This window comes from Scyliorhinus torazame, chromosome 16, assembly GCF_047496885.1.
Source record: "Scyliorhinus torazame isolate Kashiwa2021f chromosome 16, sScyTor2.1, whole genome shotgun sequence".
Taxonomy (NCBI): Eukaryota; Metazoa; Chordata; class Chondrichthyes; order Carcharhiniformes; family Scyliorhinidae; genus Scyliorhinus; species Scyliorhinus torazame.
This window is the reverse complement of record NC_092722.1, coordinates 36,330,429-36,355,043: the sequence shown is the minus strand read 5'-3', so window position 1 is coordinate 36,355,043 and position 24,615 is coordinate 36,330,429. Positions and strand designations below refer to the sequence as shown.

Below are 24,615 nucleotides of genomic sequence, written 5' to 3'. Positions count from 1 at the left end.
ACTCTCAGGATGGTCACCCTCAGGATGGTCACTCTCAGGATGGTCACTCAGGATGGTCACTCTCAGGATGGTCACCCTCAGGATGGCCAATCTCAGGATGGTCACTCAGGATGGTCACCCTCGGACTGGCCACTCTCAGGATGGTCACTCTCAGGATGGCCACCCTCAGGATGGTCACTCTCAGACTGGTCACTCTCAGTGTGGTCACTCTCAGGATGGCCACTCTCAGGATGGTCACTCTCAGGATGGTCACCCTCAGGATGGTCACTCTCAGGATGGTCACTCTCAGACTGGTCACTCAGGATGGTCACTCTCAGACTGGTCACTCTCAGGATGATCACTCAGGATGATCACTCTCAGGATGGTCACTCCGAGACTGGTCACTCTCAGGATGGTCACTCTCAGACTGGTCACTCTCAGGATGGTCACTCAGGATGATCACTCTCAGGATGGTCACTCTCAGACTGGTCACTCTCAGGATGGCCACTCTCAAGATGGTCACTCTCAGGGTGGCCACTCTCAGGATGGTCACTCTCAGACTGGTCACTCTCAGGATGGCCACTCTCAGGATGGTCACTCAGGATGATCACTCTCTGGATGGTCACTCCGAGACTGGTCACTCTCAGGATGGCCACTCTCAGGATGGTCACTCTCAGAATGGTCACTCAGACTGGTCACTCTCAGGATGGTCACTCTCAGACTGGTCACTCTCAGGATGGTCACTCAGGATGATCACTCAGGATGGTCACTCAGGATGGTCACTCTCAAACTGGTCACTCTCAGGATGGCCACTCTCAGGATGGTCACTCTCAGACTGGTCACGCTCAGACTGGTCACTCTCAGGATGGCCACTCTCAGACTGGTCACTCTCAGGATGGTCACTCTCAGGATGGTCACTCTCAGACTGGTCACTCTCAGGATGGCCACTCTCAGGATGGTCACCCTCAGGATGGTCACCCTCAGACTGGTCACTCTCAGGATGGCCACTCTCAGACTGGTCACTCTCAGACTGGTCACTCTCAGGATGGCCACTCTCAGGATGGTCACTCTCAGGATGGTCACTCTCAGACTGGTCACTCTCAGGATGGCCACTCTCAGGATGGTCACTCTCAGACTGGTCACTCTCAGGATGGCCACTCTCAGGATGGTCACTCTCAGGCTGGTCACGCTCAGACTGGTCACTCTCAGGATGGTCACTCTCAGGATGGTCACTCTCAGGATGGTCACTCTCAGGATGGTCTCTCTCAGGATGGCCACTCTCAGGATGGTCACTCTCAGGCTGGTCACTCTCAGGATGGTCACTCTCAGACTGGTCACTCTCAGGATGATCACTCTCAGGGTGGTCACTCTCAGACTGGTCACTCTCAGAATGGTCACTCTCAGACTGGTCACTCTCAGGATGGCCACTCTCAGACTGGCCACTCTCAGACTGGCCACTCTCAGACTGGTCACTCTCAGACTGGTCACTCTCAGGATGGTCACTCTCAGGATGGTCCCTCTCAGACTGGTCACTCTCAGAATGGTCACTCAGGATGGTCACTCTCAGGATGGTCACTCTCAGACTGGTCACTCTCAGGATGGTCACTCTCAGGATGGTCACTCTCAGGATGGTCACTCTCAGGATGGCCACTCTCAGGATGGTCACTCTCAGACTGGTCACTCTCAGGATGGCCACTCTCAGGATGGTCACTCTCAGACTGGTCACTCTCAGGATGGCCACTCTCAGGATGGTCACTCAGGATGATCACTCTCTGGATGGTCACTCCGAGACTGGTCACTCTCAGGATGGCCACTCTCAGGATGGTCACTCTCAGAATGGTCACTCAGACTGGTCACTCTCAGGATGGTCACTCTCAGACTGGTCACTCTCAGGATGGTCACTCAGGATGATCACTCAGGATGGTCACTCAGGATGGTCACTCTCAAACTGGTCACTCTCAGGATGGCCACTCTCAGGATGGTCACTCTCAGACTGGTCACGCTCAGACTGGTCACTCTCAGGATGGCCACTCTCAGACTGGTCACTCTCAGGATGGTCACTCTCAGGATGGTCACTCTCAGACTGGTCACTCTCAGGATGGCCACTCTCAGGATGGTCACCCTCAGGATGGTCACCCTCAGACTGGTCACTCTCAGGATGGCCACTCTCAGACTGGTCACTCTCAGACTGGTCACTCTCAGGATGGCCACTCTCAGGATGGTCACTCTCAGGATGGTCACTCTCAGACTGGTCACTCTCAGGATGGCCACTCTCAGGATGGTCACTCTCAGACTGGTCACTCTCAGGATGGCCACTCTCAGGATGGTCACTCTCAGGCTGGTCACGCTCAGACTGGTCACTCTCAGGATGGTCACTCTCAGGATGGTCACTCTCAGGATGGTCACTCTCAGGATGGTCTCTCTCAGGATGGCCACTCTCAGGATGGTCACTCTCAGGCTGGTCACTCTCAGGATGGTCACTCTCAGACTGGTCACTCTCAGGATGATCACTCTCAGGGTGGTCACTCTCAGACTGGTCACTCTCAGAATGGTCACTCTCAGACTGGTCACTCTCAGGATGGCCACTCTCAGACTGGCCACTCTCAGACTGGCCACTCTCAGACTGGTCACTCTCAGACTGGTCACTCTCAGGATGGTCACTCTCAGGATGGTCCCTCTCAGACTGGTCACTCTCAGAATGGTCACTCAGGATGGTCACTCTCAGGATGGTCACTCTCAGACTGGTCACTCTCAGGATGGTCACTCTCAGGATGGTCACTCTCAGGATGGTCACTCTCAGGATGGCCACTCTCAGGATGGTCACTCTCAGACTGGTCACTCTCAGGATGGCCACTCTCAGGATGGTCACTCTCAGGCTGGTCACTCTCAGGATGGTCACTCTCAGACTGGTCACTCTCAGGATGGTCACTCTCAGCCTGGTCACTCTCAGGATGGTCACTCTCAGGATGGTCACTCTCAGGATGGCCACTCTCAGGCTGGTCACTCTCAGGATGGTCACTCTCAGACTGGTCACTCTCAGGATGATCACTCTCAGGGTGGTCACTCTCAGACTGGTCACTCTCAGAATGGTCACTCTCAGACTGGTCACTCTCAGGATGGCCACTCTCAGACTGGCCACTCTCAGACTGGTCACTCTCAGACTGGTCACTCTCAGGATGGTCACTCTCAGGATGGTCACTCTCAGACTGGTCACTCTCAGAATGGTCACTCAGGATGGTCACTCTCAGGATGGTCACTCTCAAACTGGTCACTCTCAGGATGGTCACTCTCAGGATGGTCACTCTCAGGATGGCCACCCTCAGGATGGTCACTCTCAGACTGGTCACTCTCAGTGTGGTCACTCTCAGGATGGCCACTCTCAGGATGGTCACTCTCAGGATGGTCACTCTCAGGATGGTCACCCTCAGGATGGTCACTCTCAGGATGGTCACTCTCAGACTGGTCACTCAGGATGGTCACTCTCAGACTGGTCACTCTCAGGATGATCACTCAGGATGATCACTCTCAGGATGGTCACTCCGAGACTGGTCACTCTCAGGATGGTCACTCTCAGACTGGTCACTCTCAGGATGGTCACTCAGGATGATCACTCTCAGGATGGTCACTCTCAGACTGGTCACTCTCAGGATGGCCACTCTCAAGATGGTCACTCTCAGGGTGGCCACTCTCAGGATGGTCACTCTCAGACTGGTCACTCTCAGGATGGCCACTCTCAGGATGGTCACTCAGGATGATCACTCTCAGGATGGTCACTCCGAGACTGGTCACTCTCAGGATGGCCACTCTCAGGATGGTCACTCTCAGAATGGTCACTCAGACTGGTCACTCTCAGGATGGTCACTCTCAGACTGGTCACTCTCAGGATGGTCACTCAGGATGATCACTCAGGATGGTCACTCAGGATGGTCACTCTCAAACTGGTCACTCTCAGGATGGCCACTCTCAGGATGGTCACTCTCAGACTGGTCACTCTCAGACTGGTCACTCTCAGGATGGCCACTCTCAGACTGGTCACTCTCAGGATGGTCACTCTCAGGATGGTCACTCTCAGACTGGTCACTCTCAGGATGGCCACTCTCAGGATGGTCACTCTCAGGATGGTCACCCTCAGACTGGTCACTCTCAGGATGGCCACTCTCAGACTGGTCACTCTCAGACTGGTCACTCTCAGGATGGCCACTCTCAGGATGGTCACTCTCAGGATGGTCACTCTCAGACTGGTCACTCTCAGGATGGCCACTCTCAGGATGGTCACTCTCAGACTGGTCACTCTCAGGATGGCCACTCTCAGGATGGTCACTCTCAGGCTGGTCACGCTCAGGATGGTCACTCTCAGACTGGTCACTCTCAGGATGGTCACTCTCAGCCTGGTCACTCTCAGGATGGTCACTCTCAGGATGGTCACTCTCAGGATGGCCACTCTCAGGATGGTCACTCTCAGGCTGGTCACTCTCAGGATGGTCACTCTCAGACTGGTCACTCTCAGGATGATCACTCTCAGGGTGGTCACTCTCAGACTGGTCACTCTCAGAATGGTCACTCTCAGACTGGTCACTCTCAGGATGGCCACTCTCAGACTGGCCACTCTCAGACTGGCCACTCTCAGACTGGTCACTCTCAGACTGGTCACTCTCAGGATGGTCACTCTCAGGATGGTCACTCTCAGACTGGTCACTCTCAGACTGGTCACTCTCAGAATGGTCACTCAGGATGGTCACTCTCAGGATGGTCACTCTCAGACTGGTCACTCTCAGGATGGTCACTCTCAGGATGGTCACTCTCAGGATGGTCACTCTCAGGATGGCCACTCTCAGGATGGTCACTCTCAGACTGGTCACTCTCAGGATGGCCACTCTCAGGATGGTCACTCTCAGGCTGGTCACTCTCAGGATGGTCACTCTCAGACTGGTCACTCTCAGGATGGTCACTCTCAGCCTGGTCACTCTCAGGATGGTCACTCTCAGGATGGTCACTCTCAGGATGGCCACTCTCAGGATGGTCACTCTCAGGCTGGTCACTCTCAGGATGGTCACTCTCAGACTGGTCACTCTCAGGATGATCACTCTCAGACTGGTCACTCTCAGACTGGTCACTCTCAGAATGGTCACTCTCAGACTGGTCACTCTCAGGATGGCCACTCTCAGACTGGCCACTCTCAGTCTGGCCACTCTCAGACTGGTCACTCTCAGACTGGTCACTCTCAGGATGGTCACTCTCAGGATGGTCACTCTCAGACTGGTCACTCTCAGAATGGTCACTCAGGATGGTCACTCTCAGGATGGTCACTCTCAGGATGGCCACTCTCAGGATGGTCACTCTCAGACTGGTCACTCTCAGGATGGTCACTCAGGATGGCCACTCTCAGCCTGGTCACTCTCAGGATGGTCACTCTCAGGATGGTCACTCTCAGGATGGCCACTCTCAGGATGGTCACTCTCAGGATGGCCACTCTCAGGATGATCACCTTCAGGGTGGTCACTCTCAGACTGGTCACTCTCAGACTGGTCACTCTCAGACCGGTCACTCTCAGGATGGTCACTCTCAGGATGGTCACTCAGGATGGTCACTCTCAGACTGGTCACTCTCAGAATGGTCACTCAGGATGGTCACTCTCAGGATGGTCACTCTCAGACTGGTCACTCTCAGGATGGTCACTCAGACTGGTCACTCTCAGGATGGTCACTCTCAGACTGGTCACTCTCAGGATGGTCACTCAGGATGGTCACTCTCAGGATGGTCACTCTCAGGATGGTCGCTCTGTACTTGGGACAAGACATCCTTCAAACAGGTTAAGCAAAACGTTGTTCAAAATCTCAGGATTGCAATTTTTGGCACATTTGCAACATCTAAAGTGAATATTTTATTTTAAAAACAGCTGCAAAGTAATCTAAATGCAGCGAATCGACCAAACCCCCTGGATCCCAGTGTTAATATCCAGGTAAGTGGCTGTCGGGAACCTGTGGGTGTTTGGTGATTGTTTTCTGTGCTGAAGTCCTTGTAAGGGGATTCCCTTTGGCGAGGCCCCTCGTGTCCAAAACATTTCTCGCTCAGATTCTGCCGCTGTTCTTCCCTCCAGATCCGGGGAGCACAGAATCCATCAGCGAGAACCAGCGCTAGTCGGAAATTCACAACCAAACACAGTAAGAGGGCTCTGAAGGCGAGCCTGACCCTGGGAATTCTGCTGGGAATGTTCTTTGTGGCCTGGCTGCCGTTCTTTGTGGCCAATGTTACCCAGGTGAGCCGTGTTTCCTGAACAGGGGGCCAGAGTCACCCCAGTGTCCCCACTGGCTGGGGGTGGGGATGGGGGTTGGGGGGTGTCGCCGCGGGAAGGGTCCTGTTGAATGGTTGTTCTGTGGCCTCTTTAACCATTTGGTATCCAGGCCACTCCATCAATGACCTCCACACGGTGATAGATGGAAAAGGGAAAGGTTTTAAATGGATTAATCTGAATCCAGTTCCTAGCAAAGTGCGGGTCCAGGCATCTGGCAATGGCTCAGTCATTCCGCGTCTCCAACAAATAAAAACTCCACTGACCCATCACCCAGTGACTGTGGGAGGGGTGGAGGGAGTGACTTTTGCATGGGGCAGCGCTGGGATATATTTACACTGAACTGGGGCCACCCATGGGGGAAATGCGATTGAAATTGCCCTCTGGGTTGTCTGTGTGTTTCCATCTCTCACACCGTGATGGTCCTCTCCTTCCTGGAGGCCAGTTGTGGCGCCCCTAGTGGAGACTGGACCCTCTGTGCCCTGAAGCCAGTGTCCAGTCTTCACCCCCCCCCCCCCCCCCCCCGCCACCCCCGGAGCTCATTCTCCCCGCTGCAAAGTACAGGAGGTGAGATTTCCTCTGATGACTTTGGGGACATTTAGAAATGTCACTTTCTCCAGACTCCGGAATGGGTAACAGCAACTTTACTGCAATGAGAATCCTCTCGGATACACCCAGATCCGGACGTTTAAATGTGCAACTCATTCCCATTCTTTTATTTACCTGTCAGTTCAACAAAGGTCACCAATTCTAATGATTTTTAAAACGTGTTTCCAATGAAGGGGCAATTTAGTGTGGCCAATCCACCACCCTGCACATCTTCTGGGCTGTGGGGTGAGACCCACTCCACTCAGACACGTCGAATGATTTATTTTGCTGTTGTATCCAAGCCTGAGTTTTGCGAACTTTGAATCAATCTCACTGAAGCTGTTTATTTCCTGATGGATGTTACCATTAACAAGGTACCTCTCGCCTGCAGGCGGTGTGTGACTGTGTCCCAGCCCTGCTCTTTGATGTACTGACCTGGCTGGGCTACTGTAACAGCACCATGAACCCCATCATCTACCCCCTCTTCATGCGGGATTTCAAACGGGCCATGGCCAAGTACCTGCCCTGCTGCCGGCGATGGTGGGAGAGGCGGCCGAGTGTGGTGTCTTTCTCCATGAGGAACTCCAACAGCGCCCCGCGGCTGGCGCTGCGGCCAGAAACGGACTCGGTTGAGTCTGTTACCCAGGTGAACGGCAACATGCTCCTGCCAGCCGCCAAGGTGGCAGAGGACAAGCACTTGGAGGTCACGGGGGCGGATTCGTTGCATCTCTTTGAGCTGGAACATTCTGATCATGACTTGCATGTAAACCAGCTGAACACTCCAATGGATTAGAGCTATCGCCCTCCAAGGCTACAGTCAGATGTCACAGCATGGATTGTACATCAGTGTCCTTCGTGGATTAGAGATAAACCAGCCACACAACAGACTACACTCAGCGGACCCTACAATGGACTGGGGGCGCCGGACTTTCAACTCTCCTCTTTGGACTAGATCCAAGGCAACACATGCACTGCAATGGTATCTAAATGGACTTGGAGATCGCGCCCTCCGGTGGGCTGGAGAGGCAGTGTCGCCAATGGGCTGGAGAGGCAGTGCCCCCAATGGGCGAGCAAGAGTGCCCCCAATAGGCTGGAGAGACAGTGCCTCCCAATGGCTGGAGAGACAATGCCCCCCAATGGGCTAGCGAGACAGTGCCCCCCCTTCCCCCCAATGGGCTAGCGAGACAATGCCCCCCAATGGGCTGGCGAGACAGTGCCCCCAATGGGCTGGAGAGACAGTGCCCCCCAATGGGCTGGAGAGACAGTGCCCCCCCCCCCCCCCCCCATGGGCTGGAGAGACAGTGCCCCCAATGGGCTGGAGAGACAGTGCCCCCCAATGGGCTGGAGAGACAGTGCCCCCCCATGGGCTGGAGAGACAGTGCCCCCACTGGGCTAGAGAGACAGTGCCCCCCAATGGGCTGGAGAGACAGTGCCCCCCCCCATGGGCTAGCGAGACAATGCCCCCCAATGGGCTGGAGAGACAGTGCGCCCCCCCCCCCCCATGGGCTGGAGAGACAGTGCCCCCCCATGGGCTGGAGAGACGGTGCCCCCAATGGGCTGGAGTGACAGTGCCCCCAATGGGCTGGAGAGACAGTGCCCCTAATGGGCTGGAGAGACAGTGCCCCCCTCAATGGGCTGGAGAGACAGTGCCCCCAATGGGCTGGAGAGACAGTGCCCCCCACCCCCCATGGGCTGGAGAGACAGTGCCCCCCCATGGGCTAGCGAGACAATGCCCCCCAATGGGCGGGAGAGACAGTGCCCCCCCCCCCCATGGGCTGGAGAGACAGTGCCCCCAATGGGCTGGAGTGACAGTGCCCCCAATGGGCTGGAGTGACAGTGACCCCAATGGGCTGGAGAGACAGTGCCCCCCCCCCCCCCCCATTGGCTGGTGAGACAGTGCCCCCCCCCATGGGCTGGAGAGACAGTGCCCCCACTGGGCTGGAGACAGTGCCCCCAATGGGCTGGAGAGACAGTGCCCCCCCCCCCCCCCCCATGGGCTGGAGAGACAGTGCCCCCACTGGGCTGGAGAGACAGTGCCCCCAATTGGCTGGAGAGACAGTGCCCACCCCCCCACCCCATGGGCTGGAGAGACAGTGCCCCCAATTGGCTGGAGAGAGAGCGCCCTCAAATCAAATAGAGCAGGAATCCTGAATATTGGACCCGTCAATCTCAGTTCCACATCTGGCAACAGATGCTGCAGGAACACTGTGCGAAGAACATTACAGAATTCCTCAGATCTCCCAGAACACTTAAGGAAACAAAATATTTGGATAAAAAACGCTGGAAATGGGAACCTGAAATAAAAAACCATGGGAAACATACAAGTCTGAGAGATAAAAGGCAGGTAATGTTTGGAGTTCTTGAAGTCGCAGTATCCCAGTGGGGTTCGTTCTGGCTATATTAATAGCTCACGTGGATGGTTCAATACATAATAAACCAGGTCAGTTTATAAAGGGCACTCTGCCGCTGTCGATGAATCATTGAATCCGTGGGTATGGAAGGTACAGAGATTATACAGCAGTTGGGGCTACTGAATGTGTGCCAGAGCTGACCCAGACTACAACGGTGACTCATGTACAACAGTAAAGTTAACACGTGTCTTTTTGTGTTCCATTCTGTCCTCTGAGCTTACAAATGGCTGTTTGCAATTTCCGTCCAATGTTGCTCAGTTTAAAAAAATACACCTATTTTAAAATTCCGGTTAAAAAGTCAGACAAAAGACCAGTCCTAAGATTGTGTTAAACATTTGGCAAAATCACCAACGGCACATTCAAGACTCGGGTTGCAAAACAAATCGCTGATGCTGTAGATCAGTGATGGGCAATCTCGGCTGGTGAGTGGGCCACATGAGTGACCCCCCTTCATCTCAGTGGGCGGCAAGATTGAAATCAGGCTTGTTCACTAACCATGACCCCAAGAATAAGATTAAATATATTTAATACACGCTGAATATTTCATAACATGTTAGAGAAAATACTTAGCGATTTTTTATATATTAATAGAACTGTCATTAACTTCAAATTGTAAAACAAAATAAATATTTACACTTTGGACACCGAGGGAGCGCACGGCTCTCACAGTCGATGTTGTGAGCAATCAGCGCACGTCTCAATTCACTCGCCCTTGCTTTACATGGGAATCACTTCAGTCATACCGGTAGGAAAAAACACGGATGTGGCGACCGTGTGGGCAACGGTCAACAAAATGTCTCGTGGGCCGCATTCAGAACCCAGATTGGCCACACATGGCCCCCAAGGGTGCAAGGTGCCCTCCACTGCTGTAAAGTGTAAACTGCTCATTACAGCAATGAACCATCTCCATCACTTTATTTCGCTCTCTCCTGATTCTGAAGCCACACCTGATGCTTTCCTGTGGATCCTACAAGGTTCATTCAAGTTTATAAATTGAAACATCCCATGTTTCAGGTGAGGAATAATGCTCCAGTATAATTTCTCTTTGTAATTTTGCAATATGATTAATTCTTTCCTTTTTAAATATAAATTTAGAGTACCCAATTTCTTTTCCAATGAAGGGGCAATTTGGTGTGAACAATCCACCTATCCTGCACAGCTTTGGGCTGTGGGGGTGAGACCAACACAGACTTGAGGAGAATGTGCAAATTCCACACGGACAGTGGCCCGGGTCCTCGGTGCTGTGAGGCAGCAGTGCTAACCACTGCGCTGCCTTGCCGGCCAGGTTTCCCTTTATGATTCATATTAGAATTATTCTTAACCTTTGTCAGTATGGAAACTTCAGTACGGAACTCTTCACAATTAAAAGTGAATTAATGAACTCACTGGGATCTGCTCCGGTTTCCTTTGAAAGAATTGTTAAAGGAGGCCTCTGCATTCTGTGCAGACATGGATCAAAGTCTCAATCAAATGCCAGGTTGGAGCAATAGGTAGAGAAACATTACTCAGACGTACCAGAAATCATCCTAATTATCAATCTATAGTGAAGGTTTTTCACACTTGAGATGAATAGCATTACACAGCAGATCGTACATTAATCTGTCTCATCAATGCATTGTAAAATTCACACACACACTTCATCAAGCACTTCTTTGGGGAGATCACGGCAAGGGTTTGCTCTGATTTTCTCCTGTAGGCTCTGAAGTCTGTGTAATACTGGTAGGGCTGTGGTAGACACTTCTCCCAGTTGCCAGGTCCATGTGAAGCAAACTGCTTTGAATAAAAGCGCAAAGAGCCTGCCAAAGGTCATCCCACCCATCCAAATCGTTTGAAACTCTTGACTCAATATTAATACAAGTGACCGGTGAGATCTCAGTATGCATTGCTGGAAGCTTTCACTTCCAAGTCAAAAACCAAAACGTTTATTTTGCCACCTTTTGCAAATCAATAGTGTTGCTGACATAATCTTCTGTCCTTTCCACCTCATGCAGTCTGCTGACCTCTTTCAGATATCTCACCCCAATCTGCAACCCACATTCTTCAGTCTCACTGATATTAGTTGGGTCCCACTACTACTGTCTGCTATCCTGATCCTCTCTACTGTCCTCCCCTTCACCAATTGTTACCAGCTTTTATGTGCTTTGTCACTGACATGAAAGGTTAACTGTTATTTCACTGATATTGTCTGCTACCCTGTCAGACTCAACGTTACTAAACATCTTTCTTAAACAGGAACTCCGTGCTTTCAAGACAGAAATTTATGATTTTGAATGATCTATTGCACTCCAGCACCTCCATTCTCCTTCTCAAAATACCAATTCACGGTGCACTGATTCACAGATGTTAGCTGGTTCCTTATCCCAGCAGCCATTCCTCCCGGCAGCCTAGACAATATCAGAACGGAATATTTAAACAGGGGAGTATTAAAGTCAGGACCAATCTTGTTAACCCCCCACATCCACAGACAGGAGGGATTTCCCCATGCGATAGCAGCAACTACAATCAGACTCGAAACGTTAGCTCCGCTCTCTCTCCAAAGATGCTGTCTGACCTGCTAAGAGTATCCAGTATTTTCTGTTTTGGTTCCAGATTCCAGCATCCACAGTAATTTGCTTTTACACTTCAACAACAATTGATTTGAAGCCCTTTGGGATTTGACAAGCCAGCAGGGCAGAGCAATTCCCACCAGAGGTTGGTGGTGGATGATTACGAACCCTGCCTGATTCCTCTACCCTACCCTACCCTACCCCCCCCCCCCCCCCCAACCCCCCCTGCCAATGCCATTTGAATAATTCCAACTGAGACCAGCTGACAGCATCAATGAGGGATTAAAGGGACTCTGTAACCCAGTTCAAGTCAGGAGAAAAGGAAAACATGGGGATGAGAGAGAATCCAGTGATCCCTTTTTGTTGACAGTTCACTTCTAATAAACTGATGTTGTCAAGCTCTTTATTGAATAATATTTCAGACCAATATTAAATTATATTAGTTAATTATCTCCAAGATTTTCATAAAATATAAATATCAATCACTGGTCCAATCTCCTAAAAACGAACATGATGTGTTTTGCAGCTCCCCATTCTTACACTCATGGTCCACAGGTTTTCAGACGTGTCCATTATACCCGAATTTGAATACATTTGGTGAAAATATTTGCTGTTAGATCATTTGCAATTTGGAGTTAACTCTCTCTGTCTTTGGAGGACTCAAAGGCGTACTAACCACCGAGCATCAGTTTTGTCTTTATCAGCAGGAAATGTGGATTGCACTGCCAGTGATGCATCTTCTGTATGAGAGAAGTGCTACTTTGCTCTTTGTCTCCAAATGATTCCCCCTTCCCTACCACCGTGAGGAATCAGGGTTGAGAATTGGCTCCTTGTGACTTGTCCTTTCCAGTAGAACCTACGTCCGTGTTGTCCAGAGTTTCCTCTCCTCCTTCCTTTGCACATTTCTCGCCCATTTTAAAATCGGGGCCAATATTCCATCTGTCCTCCAAGCGACATTCCTTGGTTTTTACACCCACAGCCTTTAGTATTGTGTCCATTTGCTTCATGTAATCTAAGTGTCCATTTACCTGCAAAACAAAAGGAAGGAATACTTCTTTGTTACAGACGCAAGCTACGTTTGTGTACATTGTCGAAAATAGAGTGAGTATACTGACTCTTCACCACAACTTCAGAAAGGTTAGTTGCCAGGATGGTACAGCCCTGGGTTAAGGGTCCACACCTATGTGCAGGAGGTATGCTAAAGTTCAAAATCAGGCAGCATACCAGCACAGAACATAGAGTTTTGTTGTGTTTTCACAGCTCAGACTACCCTTCACATTAGTCCGATCGACCTGCAGGATTACCTGGAGGCAAATGGGCTGAATTTCAATTCTTAGTGAGAGATCCATGTTTTCCGGTACCATGAATGAGCCAGGATGGTCAATCATCTACAGTGTCCTGGAGCACTGCATTCAGCAAGAGCATTACCAGGCCCAGCATAGAGGGTTGGCTTCATTTTGAACATTCACTGTGTTGTGTCATCTTGAAGCCTTGTTTTATGCTAATCCCACAGAAACCCTGCTCGTCTTCTTCTGTTCCAGGAAGGCATCGTGATCATATATTTGGGTATATCTGCATTATAATGTGGAGCCATTTAAATAAAATCAATAATTCTTTGCTGGTTCGAGAACTGTTGAAGACATGTGCTGGTGGGCACATTCCAAGAGAACCTCCTCGGAGGTTACATGAGTTTTAATATGACTAAATCACTGTTTAGCCTGAAGTTATAGCAGACTCCCTGGAAAAGTATACAAATGAATTGCTAAAATGAAGAAGTATTTGAGATTTAGTAGGATACAATCAAATAGCATGAAATTCTTTTTTTCTGCCTCCCTTTCTCCTCATGTATCTTGAAGCAGAGTTGTAACCTGTCCTCCTTTTCAAAAGCATCGGCTTACCCTGGGATATGGTTCCAGAGCACTAGCTGGGCTCTGGTGCCTCGCTTACAGATAAGAGTCTAGATATTGAATGCCAGCAGATATTCAACTTTAGGAGCACCACAGTCCACTACAGCAAGGAATGAATTTATTCATTGAGTTACCTGGGCAGCATCCTAATTGTTCCTCTTTGTGTTTATGCTCTAAAATAAAACAATTATTCTTTTTTAGTGGTCATTGACCAAAACGACTTGTGCAGAAACAGCATATATTTAGCACCGTCATGGTGGCTTAAGGCTGAATTCCTGTGTCTGGTTAAATGACCAATACTACAATATTCAAGACTGTTAAGGCCAAAGTTTGCTGTGTGTGCTTTAAAAACAGAAACAGGTTCCTATGAAATTCTACTCTGGGTTTATGTAAAAACAACTCGAACTTGTATTTACGAAGTACCAACAATGTTGAGAAACTCTTCACATAGGAGAACAAATAGCTCTTTCTGTAGAGCCCAGAAGGGTGTCCAAATGAGACGTGGTCAAAATAAAGGTAACTTTTAAAGGCAGAGAGAAATAGAGGGGCTTAATGGGATAAGGGGTGGAATTTGTGGAGGTGTACAAAGATTAGAAATTGATTCTGTTGAATGCGCAGCATTTTGTTTGAGTTCAGAGTTGCGTTACTAATTTAAACTGTTGGTAACAGACAATTCAATAAAATACTTGTGTGTTAGTGTTGAGTCACCAATTCTACTGTACGACAGATAACAGCCTCTTCCAAGCTGTAATTAAATGTAGCATAGAATATTTAAAAGAAAATGTGTCTAACTGGAGCATGGAAAATGTGTCTAACTGGAGCAGACCTGCTGTCTGACTCCTTGCAGAGATAATGGAACAAGTTCCTCAGCAGTGCTGATCTGGACACACACATCTCTAAGGAAATTCTGAAGGGAGAGCCAATGAGGTGCAAATTTCAATCAGCTGGCTGCCAACTTTTCGGGTGTCTCAAAAACTATGGGAATTTCAAAACTTTGTAATGTTAGCAATGTTGTGCAGGAGAAGCTGGAAACAGTGGTGGAAGGAAAAATAGACTGGTAAACACAACTTTTTTAAAACAACGCCTAAACAATATGTCAAGTATTTTAAATTGCCAATGTCAAAATGTATGTGATTCATTCAAATATTACACTCCAGACAAGTATATTTGATACACCATCTTTAAATGAACGTGTCCAATGAATGTTATTTTATTACATACATGGCTATGACATTCAAAGTATTAAATCTTAAATCTTTGGCATTTTGTGATAATTACATAAATGTGACACCAAGTTCCTGTAAACCTCTGATAAACATTTTCTAATATACTCACAAGTCTCCTGAATTATTTTGCTGGTGGGGCTGACTTGGGCTACATCCTACACTCACCTCTATCAGATTTACAAACAAAACAGTATCTGCTTGGGATTGGGATGGAGGTTATTGGGATACCTACAGACTGAGGTGACCAAATCATAGAATCCCTACAGTTCAGAAGGAGGCCATTTGACCAATCGAGTCTGCACCGACCCTCTGAAAGATCACCCTGCCTAGGCCTTACCTCATGGCGTACCCTGCTTCTGATGTTGTTTGAAGGGGATTGCTGTCTGGTGAGGGTAAGAGGCCAAGATTAAAGAGTCCAAATGGTGAGCAATTTTGGGCGCCACACCTCAAGAAGGACATACTGGCACTGGAGCGGGTCCAGCGGAGATTCACACAGATGATCCCAGGAATGGTAGGCCTAACATACGATGAACGTCTGAGGATCCTGGGATTATATTCATTGGAGTTTAGGAGGTTGAGGGGAGATCTAATAGAAACTTACAAGATAATGAATGGCTTAGATAGGGTGGACGTAGGGAAGTTGTTTCCATTAGCAGGGTAGACTAGGACCCGGGGACACAGCCTTAGAATAAAAGGGAGTCACTTTAGAACAGAGATGAGGAGAAATTTCTTCAGCCAGAGTGGTGGGTCTGTGGAATTCATTGCCACAGAGGGCAGTGGAGGCCGGGACATTGAGTGTCTTTAAGACAGAAGTTGATAAATTCTTGATTTCTCGAGGAATTAAGAGCTATGGAGAGCGGGTAAATGGAGTTGAAATCAGCCATGATTGAATGGTGGAGTGGACTCGATGGGCTGAATGGCCTTACTTCCGCTTCTATGTCTTATGGTCTTATGGTCTAATATGCCAGACATCAAGTTTAATTATCCTTAGGTCGCTGGGGAGGATTTAGACACAACTTCCTCAGGATGTTAAATGAATGTGCTGGAGCGCATGAAAGGATAAGTTGTACATTTAATATGGAACAGATTAAATGGGTCGGTAGTGTCCTTGATAAAGTAGTTTCTGCTTAGGCTGGAGAAAGTGGCTAAATTGGTGCAGTAGCATAGGTTACACACGGCAGGAGATTGAACTGAGTGGTGTAGAGTCCATGATCGGGTGGGCTGTACCTGGGCTGTGAAAAGAGCAAGTCTGATGGGCCTAATGGGCTTCTCTCAGTCAGTATGTTTTCTAGAAATTAGTTTTGTGGAAAAAGCAGAAACGATTGCCACAGGGACTGAGCGAATATGACAGTTTCAGTGATGCACACAGACAAGCTGTTCAGTACTCAGACTGAATCCTATTTCCCCAAAGCTGCCACATATATTTCATTAACTAATTATTTCGCTTGCAAAATAAACTGGATGGGAAGTGCCTAAACTTTCCCATGATGTCTAAAAATATTCCTTAGATTAAATGTGGTTCCCATAATTAATGCAACCACTCACAAATATCTCACACCAAGGCACAGTAAGGTCCATATGACTCAAGTGATTATGAGGAAGAGAACTGTGGCTTTGTTGCTGGTCTCTGATAGATTAAATGACCAGCAGCAAATGGTGAATGTTTCACTCACTCCATCACTTTCTGAAAACCAAAATGCTCAAGTCTTTGATTTCAATTTTGGCACTTCTCTCTCATTCTTTCCCGGAGCCATCAATTGTTTGAACAGCTTCAAGTGGCCATTTCTCATGTGTGAGCAAGACACTCTCATCAACCAAATGCCCCAGCCTGATTTTTTTTTTACTAATCTATTGTCCATGATGGAATAAATGGCAAGAAACCTTTAGCATTGATAGAGTATATTTGGCTGTTAAATTAAGAGCCATTATTGCTTTAGGAGTTCAAGTTAATTTAAAACAGAATCAGAACAGTGGTGCTATTCTTGCACAGATTTCACTACTTTATCGAGGAATAACCTTTTACATGATGTCCATCAATGTTAGATGAGGCCTTTTCCTTGATGCTACACACACACACATGGCAGGCGGGGGGGGGGGGGGGTTTGCACCTCCTCTTGTATCCTGCACTGCGTGGGAGGCCTGGAGTCTCCAATGTGAGCTATTGTTCTTCCAAAAATTGCATCCAACCTTTAAATACCTCCATTTTACATGCTCTTCCAACTCTCTGTATTCTCACCGATATAAAATCCAAAACTATTCCACTATCTCCGCTAACTTACCCCCCCCCCCCCAGGAATTCAAAACTGTGAAATTCCTAACTTCCTTCAGTCTTCCCGTCTCCTACACATGACAGATTTCTTTTGTAAAATAAATTTAGAGTACCCAATTTTTTTTTTCCAATTAAGGGGCAATTTCGCGTGGCCAATCCACCTACACACTTTGGGTTATGGGGGTGAAAATCACGCAGACATGGGGAGAATATGCAAACTCCACACGGACAGTGGCCCAGGGTCGGGATTCGAACCCAGGCCCTCAGCGCCGTAGGCTGCAGTGCTAATCACTACGCCACGTGCTACCCCCACACGGCAGATTTCTTAAACAAAAGCTTGATGTCACGTAATCACGTTATTTATTTATTTATATATTTTTATAAATTTAGGATACCCAATTAATTTTTTACAATTAAGGGGCAATTTAACGTGGCCAATCCACCTACCCTGCACATCTTTGGGTTGTGGGGGCAAAACCCACGCAAACACGGGGAGAATGTGCAAACTCCACACGGACAGTGACCCAGTGCTGGGATCGAACGTGGGACCTCGGCGCCATGAGGCAGCAGTGCTAACCACTGCAACACCGTCCACTTAATCACTTTAAAACATTTTTTAAAAATGTAGCGTACCCAATTATTTTTTTCCAAATTAAAGCGCAATTTAGCATGGCCAATCCACCTACCTTGGTTGTGGGGATGAAACCGACGCAGCCACGGGGAGAAGGTGCGAACTCCACATGGACAGTGGGGACAAAGGTACCTGAGGGTGACTGGTACTTCTGGAACTGTATCCTATCAAGGATCAATGTCTGTGAAATAAGTACCCCAGTGAAGGCCAGTACTATCAGAAGAGAGAAGCAAAATGGAAAAATAAAACAAGAAAAATGCCCTGAACGAATTAATCTCTGTACCACAACTGCAATATGGTTCACATCAAGATTGCAATAAAATATGCATTCTAATTATTCAACAAGAGTTGAATTGTGAGAGGTTAGTAGAGAGTGAGAAGGAGCTGAGAGTAAAGTCTAGCCTGGAGTCCTGCCTGTCATAAACTGGAAACAGTACAGTAAGGAAAATTTGTAATTTCTTGGAAATGTCCTGGGAATCTGTAATTGTTTTCAAGAAGTATGAAAAAGCCTTTAAAGAGTTTACTTCAATTATTATTTTCTTTGATAATAAGAAATACTAGTCCAGACGACTGTTGACCTGGAAGCAGAACCAACAGTGAGGAAGATAAGTGTGCCATGCAGCTTAAGAAAGCTGCAGCAGGATAAGAACAGGGAAAACATATTTACAAGGAGCTATGTGTTTAACACAGTTAAAAGGGATGAAAAGCCAAAGTCATGGGGTCTCTTAGCCCACGGCGGGTCGGAGAATTGCTGGGCCGGGCACGAATCACGCAATGCCGGTCCGCTGATTCTCCGGTGAGCGGAGAATCGGTGCCATTGGCGCCGGTGTGGTGCCGGTCGGGGGCCACTCTACGCGGCCCCCTCGACGAGTCTCCAGTCGCGATGGGCCGAGTGGCTGCCCAAAAAAGCCCGAGTCCTGCCGGCGGCGTTCACATCTGGTCTTACCCAGCGGGACCTCGGCATCCATCCTGTCTGGGGTGGCTTGGTTGGGGGGTGGGGGGGCCTCCACCGTGGCCTGGCCCAAGATCGGGGCCCACCGATCGGTGGACCGATGTCTCATGGTGGGGGCCTCTTTTGCTCTGCTCCGGCTCTTGTAGCCCTACGCCATGTTGCGGCAGGGCCAGCGCGGAGAAGGGAGCTACCGCGCATTCGCGCCAGTTGCAGCACGCATGCACAGACCCGCGGCACCCATTTGACGGCAGGATCGGCAGCTGCTGTGCTGGCCCCCTGTAGGGCAGGGGATCGCTACACTTAGTGGTCCGATGACGCCGTTGTTAAACCGTGCAGTTTTTACTACGGCATCAACACTCTGCCTTCAGATGGGAGAATCCCGCCCATGGTTAGCCCAGAGATTTGGACAATTCCACTGCTCTGCATCGGTTTTGCCAGAGATGACCTGACTGTTTAATAATGTTTCCTAAAGGAGTCAGCTAAAGGTGTCTCTGGGGAAACTGTGCCAACAAGACAGTAGTGAACCTAGCTAAGAAGCCATTTGATGAGTGTCTCCAGGCAATTCAAGAAGGAATGGAGCTACTGTTGCAGGTGACTCAAGAACCAAACTAATTGAATAAGAGTGAGATCCAACACATTGGAGGCAGGGTTGGAAAGACCGAGATTGCCACATTTGGTGCCACATTTGTGTAGGGAGTGATGTGAATGTTTGTAATCTTGTGAGTTAGTCTGTTATATCTGCTATTCCATGTATAATTTATAGTTGGTACCAAACATAGTTTGCCTGTTAATTCACATTTAATTTAAGCTGATTATGATTTGTGGTAAACAAAAGTTGCAAAAAGTTGAATAAATCTTATTGCCAATTTCTTCTTTTGGGGGTGGTATAGTAAATTTGGTTAATTTAGTTTACAGTTCCCACACGAGGATAGTAGCAAGCGCCGAGGAGTAGCTGGCTTGAAACAACTGAGGGTATTTAAGTTTGAGTCCTTTTAGTCCACTTATCCTGGCAACACAGTGGAAAGAAGTGTTTTATAGAACTTGGAAGATGTGTGGTTTCTGGAAAACAGGGGTGTACAAAACATCTTCAGGTGGGCTCAAATGTTATTGAGCTTGAGCTTAATGAAAATGGATGGAGGAAAGGTTCCTTGAGTGCATATTGTGGGGGGCGGTGACCCCGAATCTTGAAAGGAAAATGAGTGACTATCTGCTGGAAGAGTGGATGGAGGACAAATGAGGAAACCTCTGGGGGCTGGATATTGCTTACAAGGATATAGTGTTGGATGGTATGACAGATGAGACTCAAGGGAAGGTGGAGGGGCCTTGGGCAGTGCTGGGGAAGTTGTGGTGTTGAGAAAAGGCAATTGGTAGTTAAAGGGGATTCTATAATTCGACAAATAGATAACGTTATCTGCAGGGTGAAGGGCACAACAGTGCGGGAGCAGGATGGATGGGAGCGACTGAAAAAAAGAGTTTGAGGAATTAAGATTTCTTTTAGATTAAAAGGTAGAACTCCCAGGCCAGTGATCTCGGGATCATTTCTGGGCTACACAGTGGACAGTGAAAAGAGAAATGAATTAGACATGTTATATTGTGGCTATTTATGGTGTTGAAAGGAGGGTTTACAATTTTTGTTTTGTAAGAAACTTTTTATTGAGGTATTTATGGTTTTATAACAGTAACAGAAGAAACAGTGTAAATACAATTATAAACATAGTGCAAAAGCCGTCTTCCTCTCTCACAGGTCCCACCTTTTCTAACCCCCTACTCTACACAAAACCAGCCCCCCCCCTCTTTCTGCACCCATCGAAGGAAGAATATTCAAGTCATGGAAAGGGTAAAGCAAAGAGGGTAAAGGAATGATACTAGAAATATGAGATGACATTAAGAAAACTTCCAAACAATTGAGCTTATTCCACTGGAACAAAGACCATTAAAAGAAAGAATCTAGTAGAAGTTTTTAAAATTATAAAGGTGTTCAAAAAGTAAACAGTAGAACATTGATTTTACAGGTAGCAAATCATGTTGTCTCAATATTATCATTAGGGGGAGTCAGGAGATATATCTCCCTGTATAGGGTTATTAGAACATAGAATGCTTTGTAATTAGTGGATATTGAGGCTGAGAGTATAGCACAATTTAAAGGTAATTGGAGAAGTATATAAAATCAGGATTAGACAAATTCAGTTGAAGGGCCAGTCGTAGCACAATTAGGTGAATGGATTTATTTTGTGCTGTAAATTCTTTAATATTTTTTGAACAAGACCAAATGTATTTGTTCTCACCGCATCAAGAAAATAATTAAAATAAAACAGGCGGAAATTAAATAATTCAACCACAAGTTGTACTGAGACATTCTAAAGCGATGCTTTACGTCACAATCTCATTTGGACTCCGACACGATTGACAAATATAATGTAGGCAACAGAGGTCTCACCTGCCGACTGGAGATGGCAAGAGCCTGCATCGCCAAACTTTGGGAAGGCCCACAGAATTAAGTGCCAATCAGGCACTTAGTAGGCCTGCAGAGGGCCAAATCATCTGCAGAAACCCTGGGCTGGATTCTCCGCAGTCCCGCCCCGAAATCGCGTTTGGCGCGGGGGCGGAGAATCAAATTTCCCGATGGAATCAGGCCCGGCGCCGCTCCACCAATTCTCCGGGCTCCGAATATCCGCGCGTTCGCGAATTACGCCGCGCGGTTGGGGTGCCATTGCCAGAGGCCCGCCCAGCAAGCAAACCTCCGCTCCCGACCGGCCGAGTTCCCAACGGCATGGAACTAACATGCTATGTCCGGTGGGACTCTCGTGTGGTGGCTGCGGACACATTCCGTGGCCGCCCTAGTGGGGGGCTGGGGGATCGGGGGGGGGGGGGGGGGGGGAAGGCCTTATGGGCGGCTAACGGAGAGATTGGGTTGACGGATCCTCGGGCGTTCGGCCAATCAGGGGTGCCTACATCTTCCAGATGCCTCCACGGTCCGAGTCCGCCATGGCGCACGGCGCGGCCGCTGGAGGCTAGCCCCTTGAAGGTAAGTGAATCGGATTGTATTTTTTTTTCAGGAAACTCGGGAGTGCAACGCCTGCGTTTTTACGCCGGTGTGGGGACATGGCCCCATTTTGGGAGAATCCAGCCCCATAAATTCCCACCAGCCATGCTTGACACCACTTTCAAAAAAATTGAGACAGGATGGGGGGACATTAACAGTTAGGGACTTCTACATGGGGGACAGACTAGCAACACTGAGCGAACTGACGGAGGATCTGGAACTACCGATAGGGCAGGAAGTTAGGCACCTCCAGGTAAAGCACGTTTTCCGCAAAGAGACAGTAAGATATCCAGGGCCCTGAAAACCACATTGCTAGAGAACCTGATAAACACGGACATTAATGAAGTGGGAAACCGCGAGAAAATCTGTGGACAGCTACTGGACAGGGCGAGACTGCCACTGGATGAAGCCAGTCGGAAATGGGGAGAGGAAATGGGGAGACGAACTGGGGACAGAAGTGGGCTGGGGACTCTGGAGCGAAGCACTGAGCAGGGCCAACTCCACCACCTCCTGCGCAAGGCTCAGCCTCATGCAGCCCAAAGTGGTGCACAGAGCGCACCTGACCAGAACCCGAATGAACAGGTTCTTCCCGGAGGTGGATGATAAATATGAACGGTGCCAGAGAGGCCCGGCAACCACACCCACATGTTCGGGTTTGCCCCAGGCTTGTAGGGTTCTGGACAGCCTTCTTCGAGGCAATGTGCAAGATTATGGTGTGAGGGTGGAGCCTTGCCCAAGAGTGGCAATCTTCATGCGATCAGAACAGCCAGATATACACATGGGGTAGAGGGCCGATGCCCTTGCTTTCACTTCCCTAATTGTGCGCTGGAGAATCCTGCTCGGCTGGCAACCAGCAGCACCACCCACAACTGCAAACTGGCTAGCTGACCTGGCGGAACTTCTCCATCTGGAGAAAATCAAGTACACCATCCGAGGGTCGGAAGAAGGCTTCCTCAAAGCATGGGGGAAGTTTGTCCCCCACCCCCCCCAACCCACAAGGCCGGCAACAGAAAACACCAGGGGGGAGGGGGGGGAAGAAAAGGAGCTAGGGGCCAGAACACCCAGAACAAAAGTGGGGTATGCCAAGGAGGGGGTATTGGGGGGGGGGGGGGGGGGGGACATCAAGATCGACTGTATGTACATAGGAACTGCACAAACTGTAAATATTGGACGCAAAGTTTTATTCTGTCTAATTAAAAATGGCAATAAAGGGGACTTCCGGGTGCGGCGATGACCAGCTGAGTCGCACGTTTCGGCAGCTCCCGGTGAAACGGACTTTTGGGCTCTTGATAGGAGCCCCAACGGCAATTTTGACGGCTAAAAACACTGTGCGGTAAACCAGAAGGGAATCCCCCCTGGATACGGATGAAAAAAGGAGGAGAAAGTGGCCGGATTGCAGTGGATCCTTTAGAACAGCGGCAAGGAAGGCAAGCAAAAACCAAGATGGCGTCGGAAGGTGGCAGTTTAACATGGGGCCCTGAACAACAAGAGTTCTTGAAATGCTGTGTGGAAGAGCTCAAAAAGGAAATGAAGAAAGAGCTGTTGGCCCCGATACTACAGGCGATCGAAGGGCTAAAGGAGGAACAAAAGACCCAGGAGCGGGAGCTTCGGGTCGTGAAGGCAAAGGCAGCCGAGAATGAGGACGACATACAGGGCCTGGTGGTGAAGACGGAGACGCATGAGGCACATCAGAAACGATGTGTGGAAAGGTTGGAGGCACTGGAGAACAACGCAAGGAGGAACAACCTGAGGATTCTTGGTCTTCCTGAAGGTGTGGAGGGAGCGGACGTCGGGGCATATGTGAGCACGATGCTGCACTCGTTAATGGGAGCGGAGGCCCCGGCGGGTCCGTTGGAGGTGGAGGGAGCATACCGAGTGATGGCGCGAGGGCCGAGAGCAGGAGAAATTCCCAGAGCCATAGTGGTGAGATTCCTCCGTTTTAAGGATAGAGAAATGGTCCTTAGATGGGCAAAGAAAACTCGGAGCAGTAAATGGGAGAACGCGGTGATCCACGTTTATCAAGACTGGAGTGCGGAGGTGGCGAGAAGGAGGGCGAGCTTTAATCGGGCCAAGGCGGTGCTTCATAAAAAGAAGATAAAATTTGGAATGCTGCAACCGGCAAGACTGTGGGTCACATATCGAGGAAGGCACCACTACTTTGAGACGGCGGATGAAGCGTGGACTTTTATTGTGGAAGAAAAACTGGAATGAGTGGGTTATTAAAAAGAACGTTTGAACAAAGTGGTGGGGCGAATGTGGGGGGCGAAGAGGGGGGTTAAAAAGGGGGGAAAGAGGAGTTTTATCTACTAATCCTGCGATGTGGTAACTTTTCTCTCTTCCACAGGTGGTGATGGGGGGAGGAGGGAAGGTGGAGGAGATGGTGCGTTGGCCATTGGGGGCGGGGCCAAGGGAGAAGCGCGGGCTTGGTTCCCGCGCTATGATAATCATGGCGGGAATAGAGAAGCAGGAAGGAGGGGGCGTCGCACGGTGCGAGCCGAGGTCACGGGGGGAAGCCGAGGTCGGCCAGAGTTTGCTGACTTCTGGGAGCAACATGGGGGGAGTAATTACGCTAGTGGGGGATCGAGCGGGGGGGGGGGGGGGGGTGGGAGGGGGGAATTACTGGGTTGCTGCTGCTGGGGAGAGGGGGGAGCTGGTATGGGAGGGGATGGGCGGTGGGGCACTGCCTGGGGGAGATACAGCTGCGTGGGAACCGGGTGAGGAGCTGGAAAAAGGGGATGGCTAATCGACAAGGGGGGGGGGGGTAGGAAGCCCCC

General features: G+C 49.2%; 2 protein-coding genes across 3 annotated transcripts in view; one reads left to right on the top strand and one right to left on the bottom strand.

The window, feature by feature from the left end:
* htr6 (5-hydroxytryptamine (serotonin) receptor 6) overlaps positions 1-8,088 on the top strand; it is a 33,286-nt gene extending 25,198 nt beyond the window's left edge. Inside the window, exons 3-5 of the mRNA XM_072477737.1 lie at positions 5,876-5,938; positions 6,077-6,235; positions 7,248-8,088. Of these exons, the coding sequence (XP_072333838.1) occupies positions 5,876-5,938; positions 6,077-6,235; positions 7,248-7,649 (624 nt within the window). The 3' untranslated portion in view covers positions 7,650-8,088. The remainder of the gene's footprint in view (positions 1-5,875; positions 5,939-6,076; positions 6,236-7,247) is intronic.
* Positions 8,089-12,199: 4,111 nt separating this feature from the next.
* Positions 12,200-24,615, bottom strand: part of tmco4 (transmembrane and coiled-coil domains 4) — a 149,954-nt gene continuing 137,538 nt past the window's right edge. For both annotated transcript variants that reach the window (XM_072478253.1, XM_072478252.1), the window contains exon 14: positions 12,200-12,841. In XM_072478253.1, the coding sequence (XP_072334354.1) occupies positions 12,623-12,841 (219 nt within the window). In that variant the 3' untranslated portion in view covers positions 12,200-12,622. The remainder of the gene's footprint in view (positions 12,842-24,615) is intronic.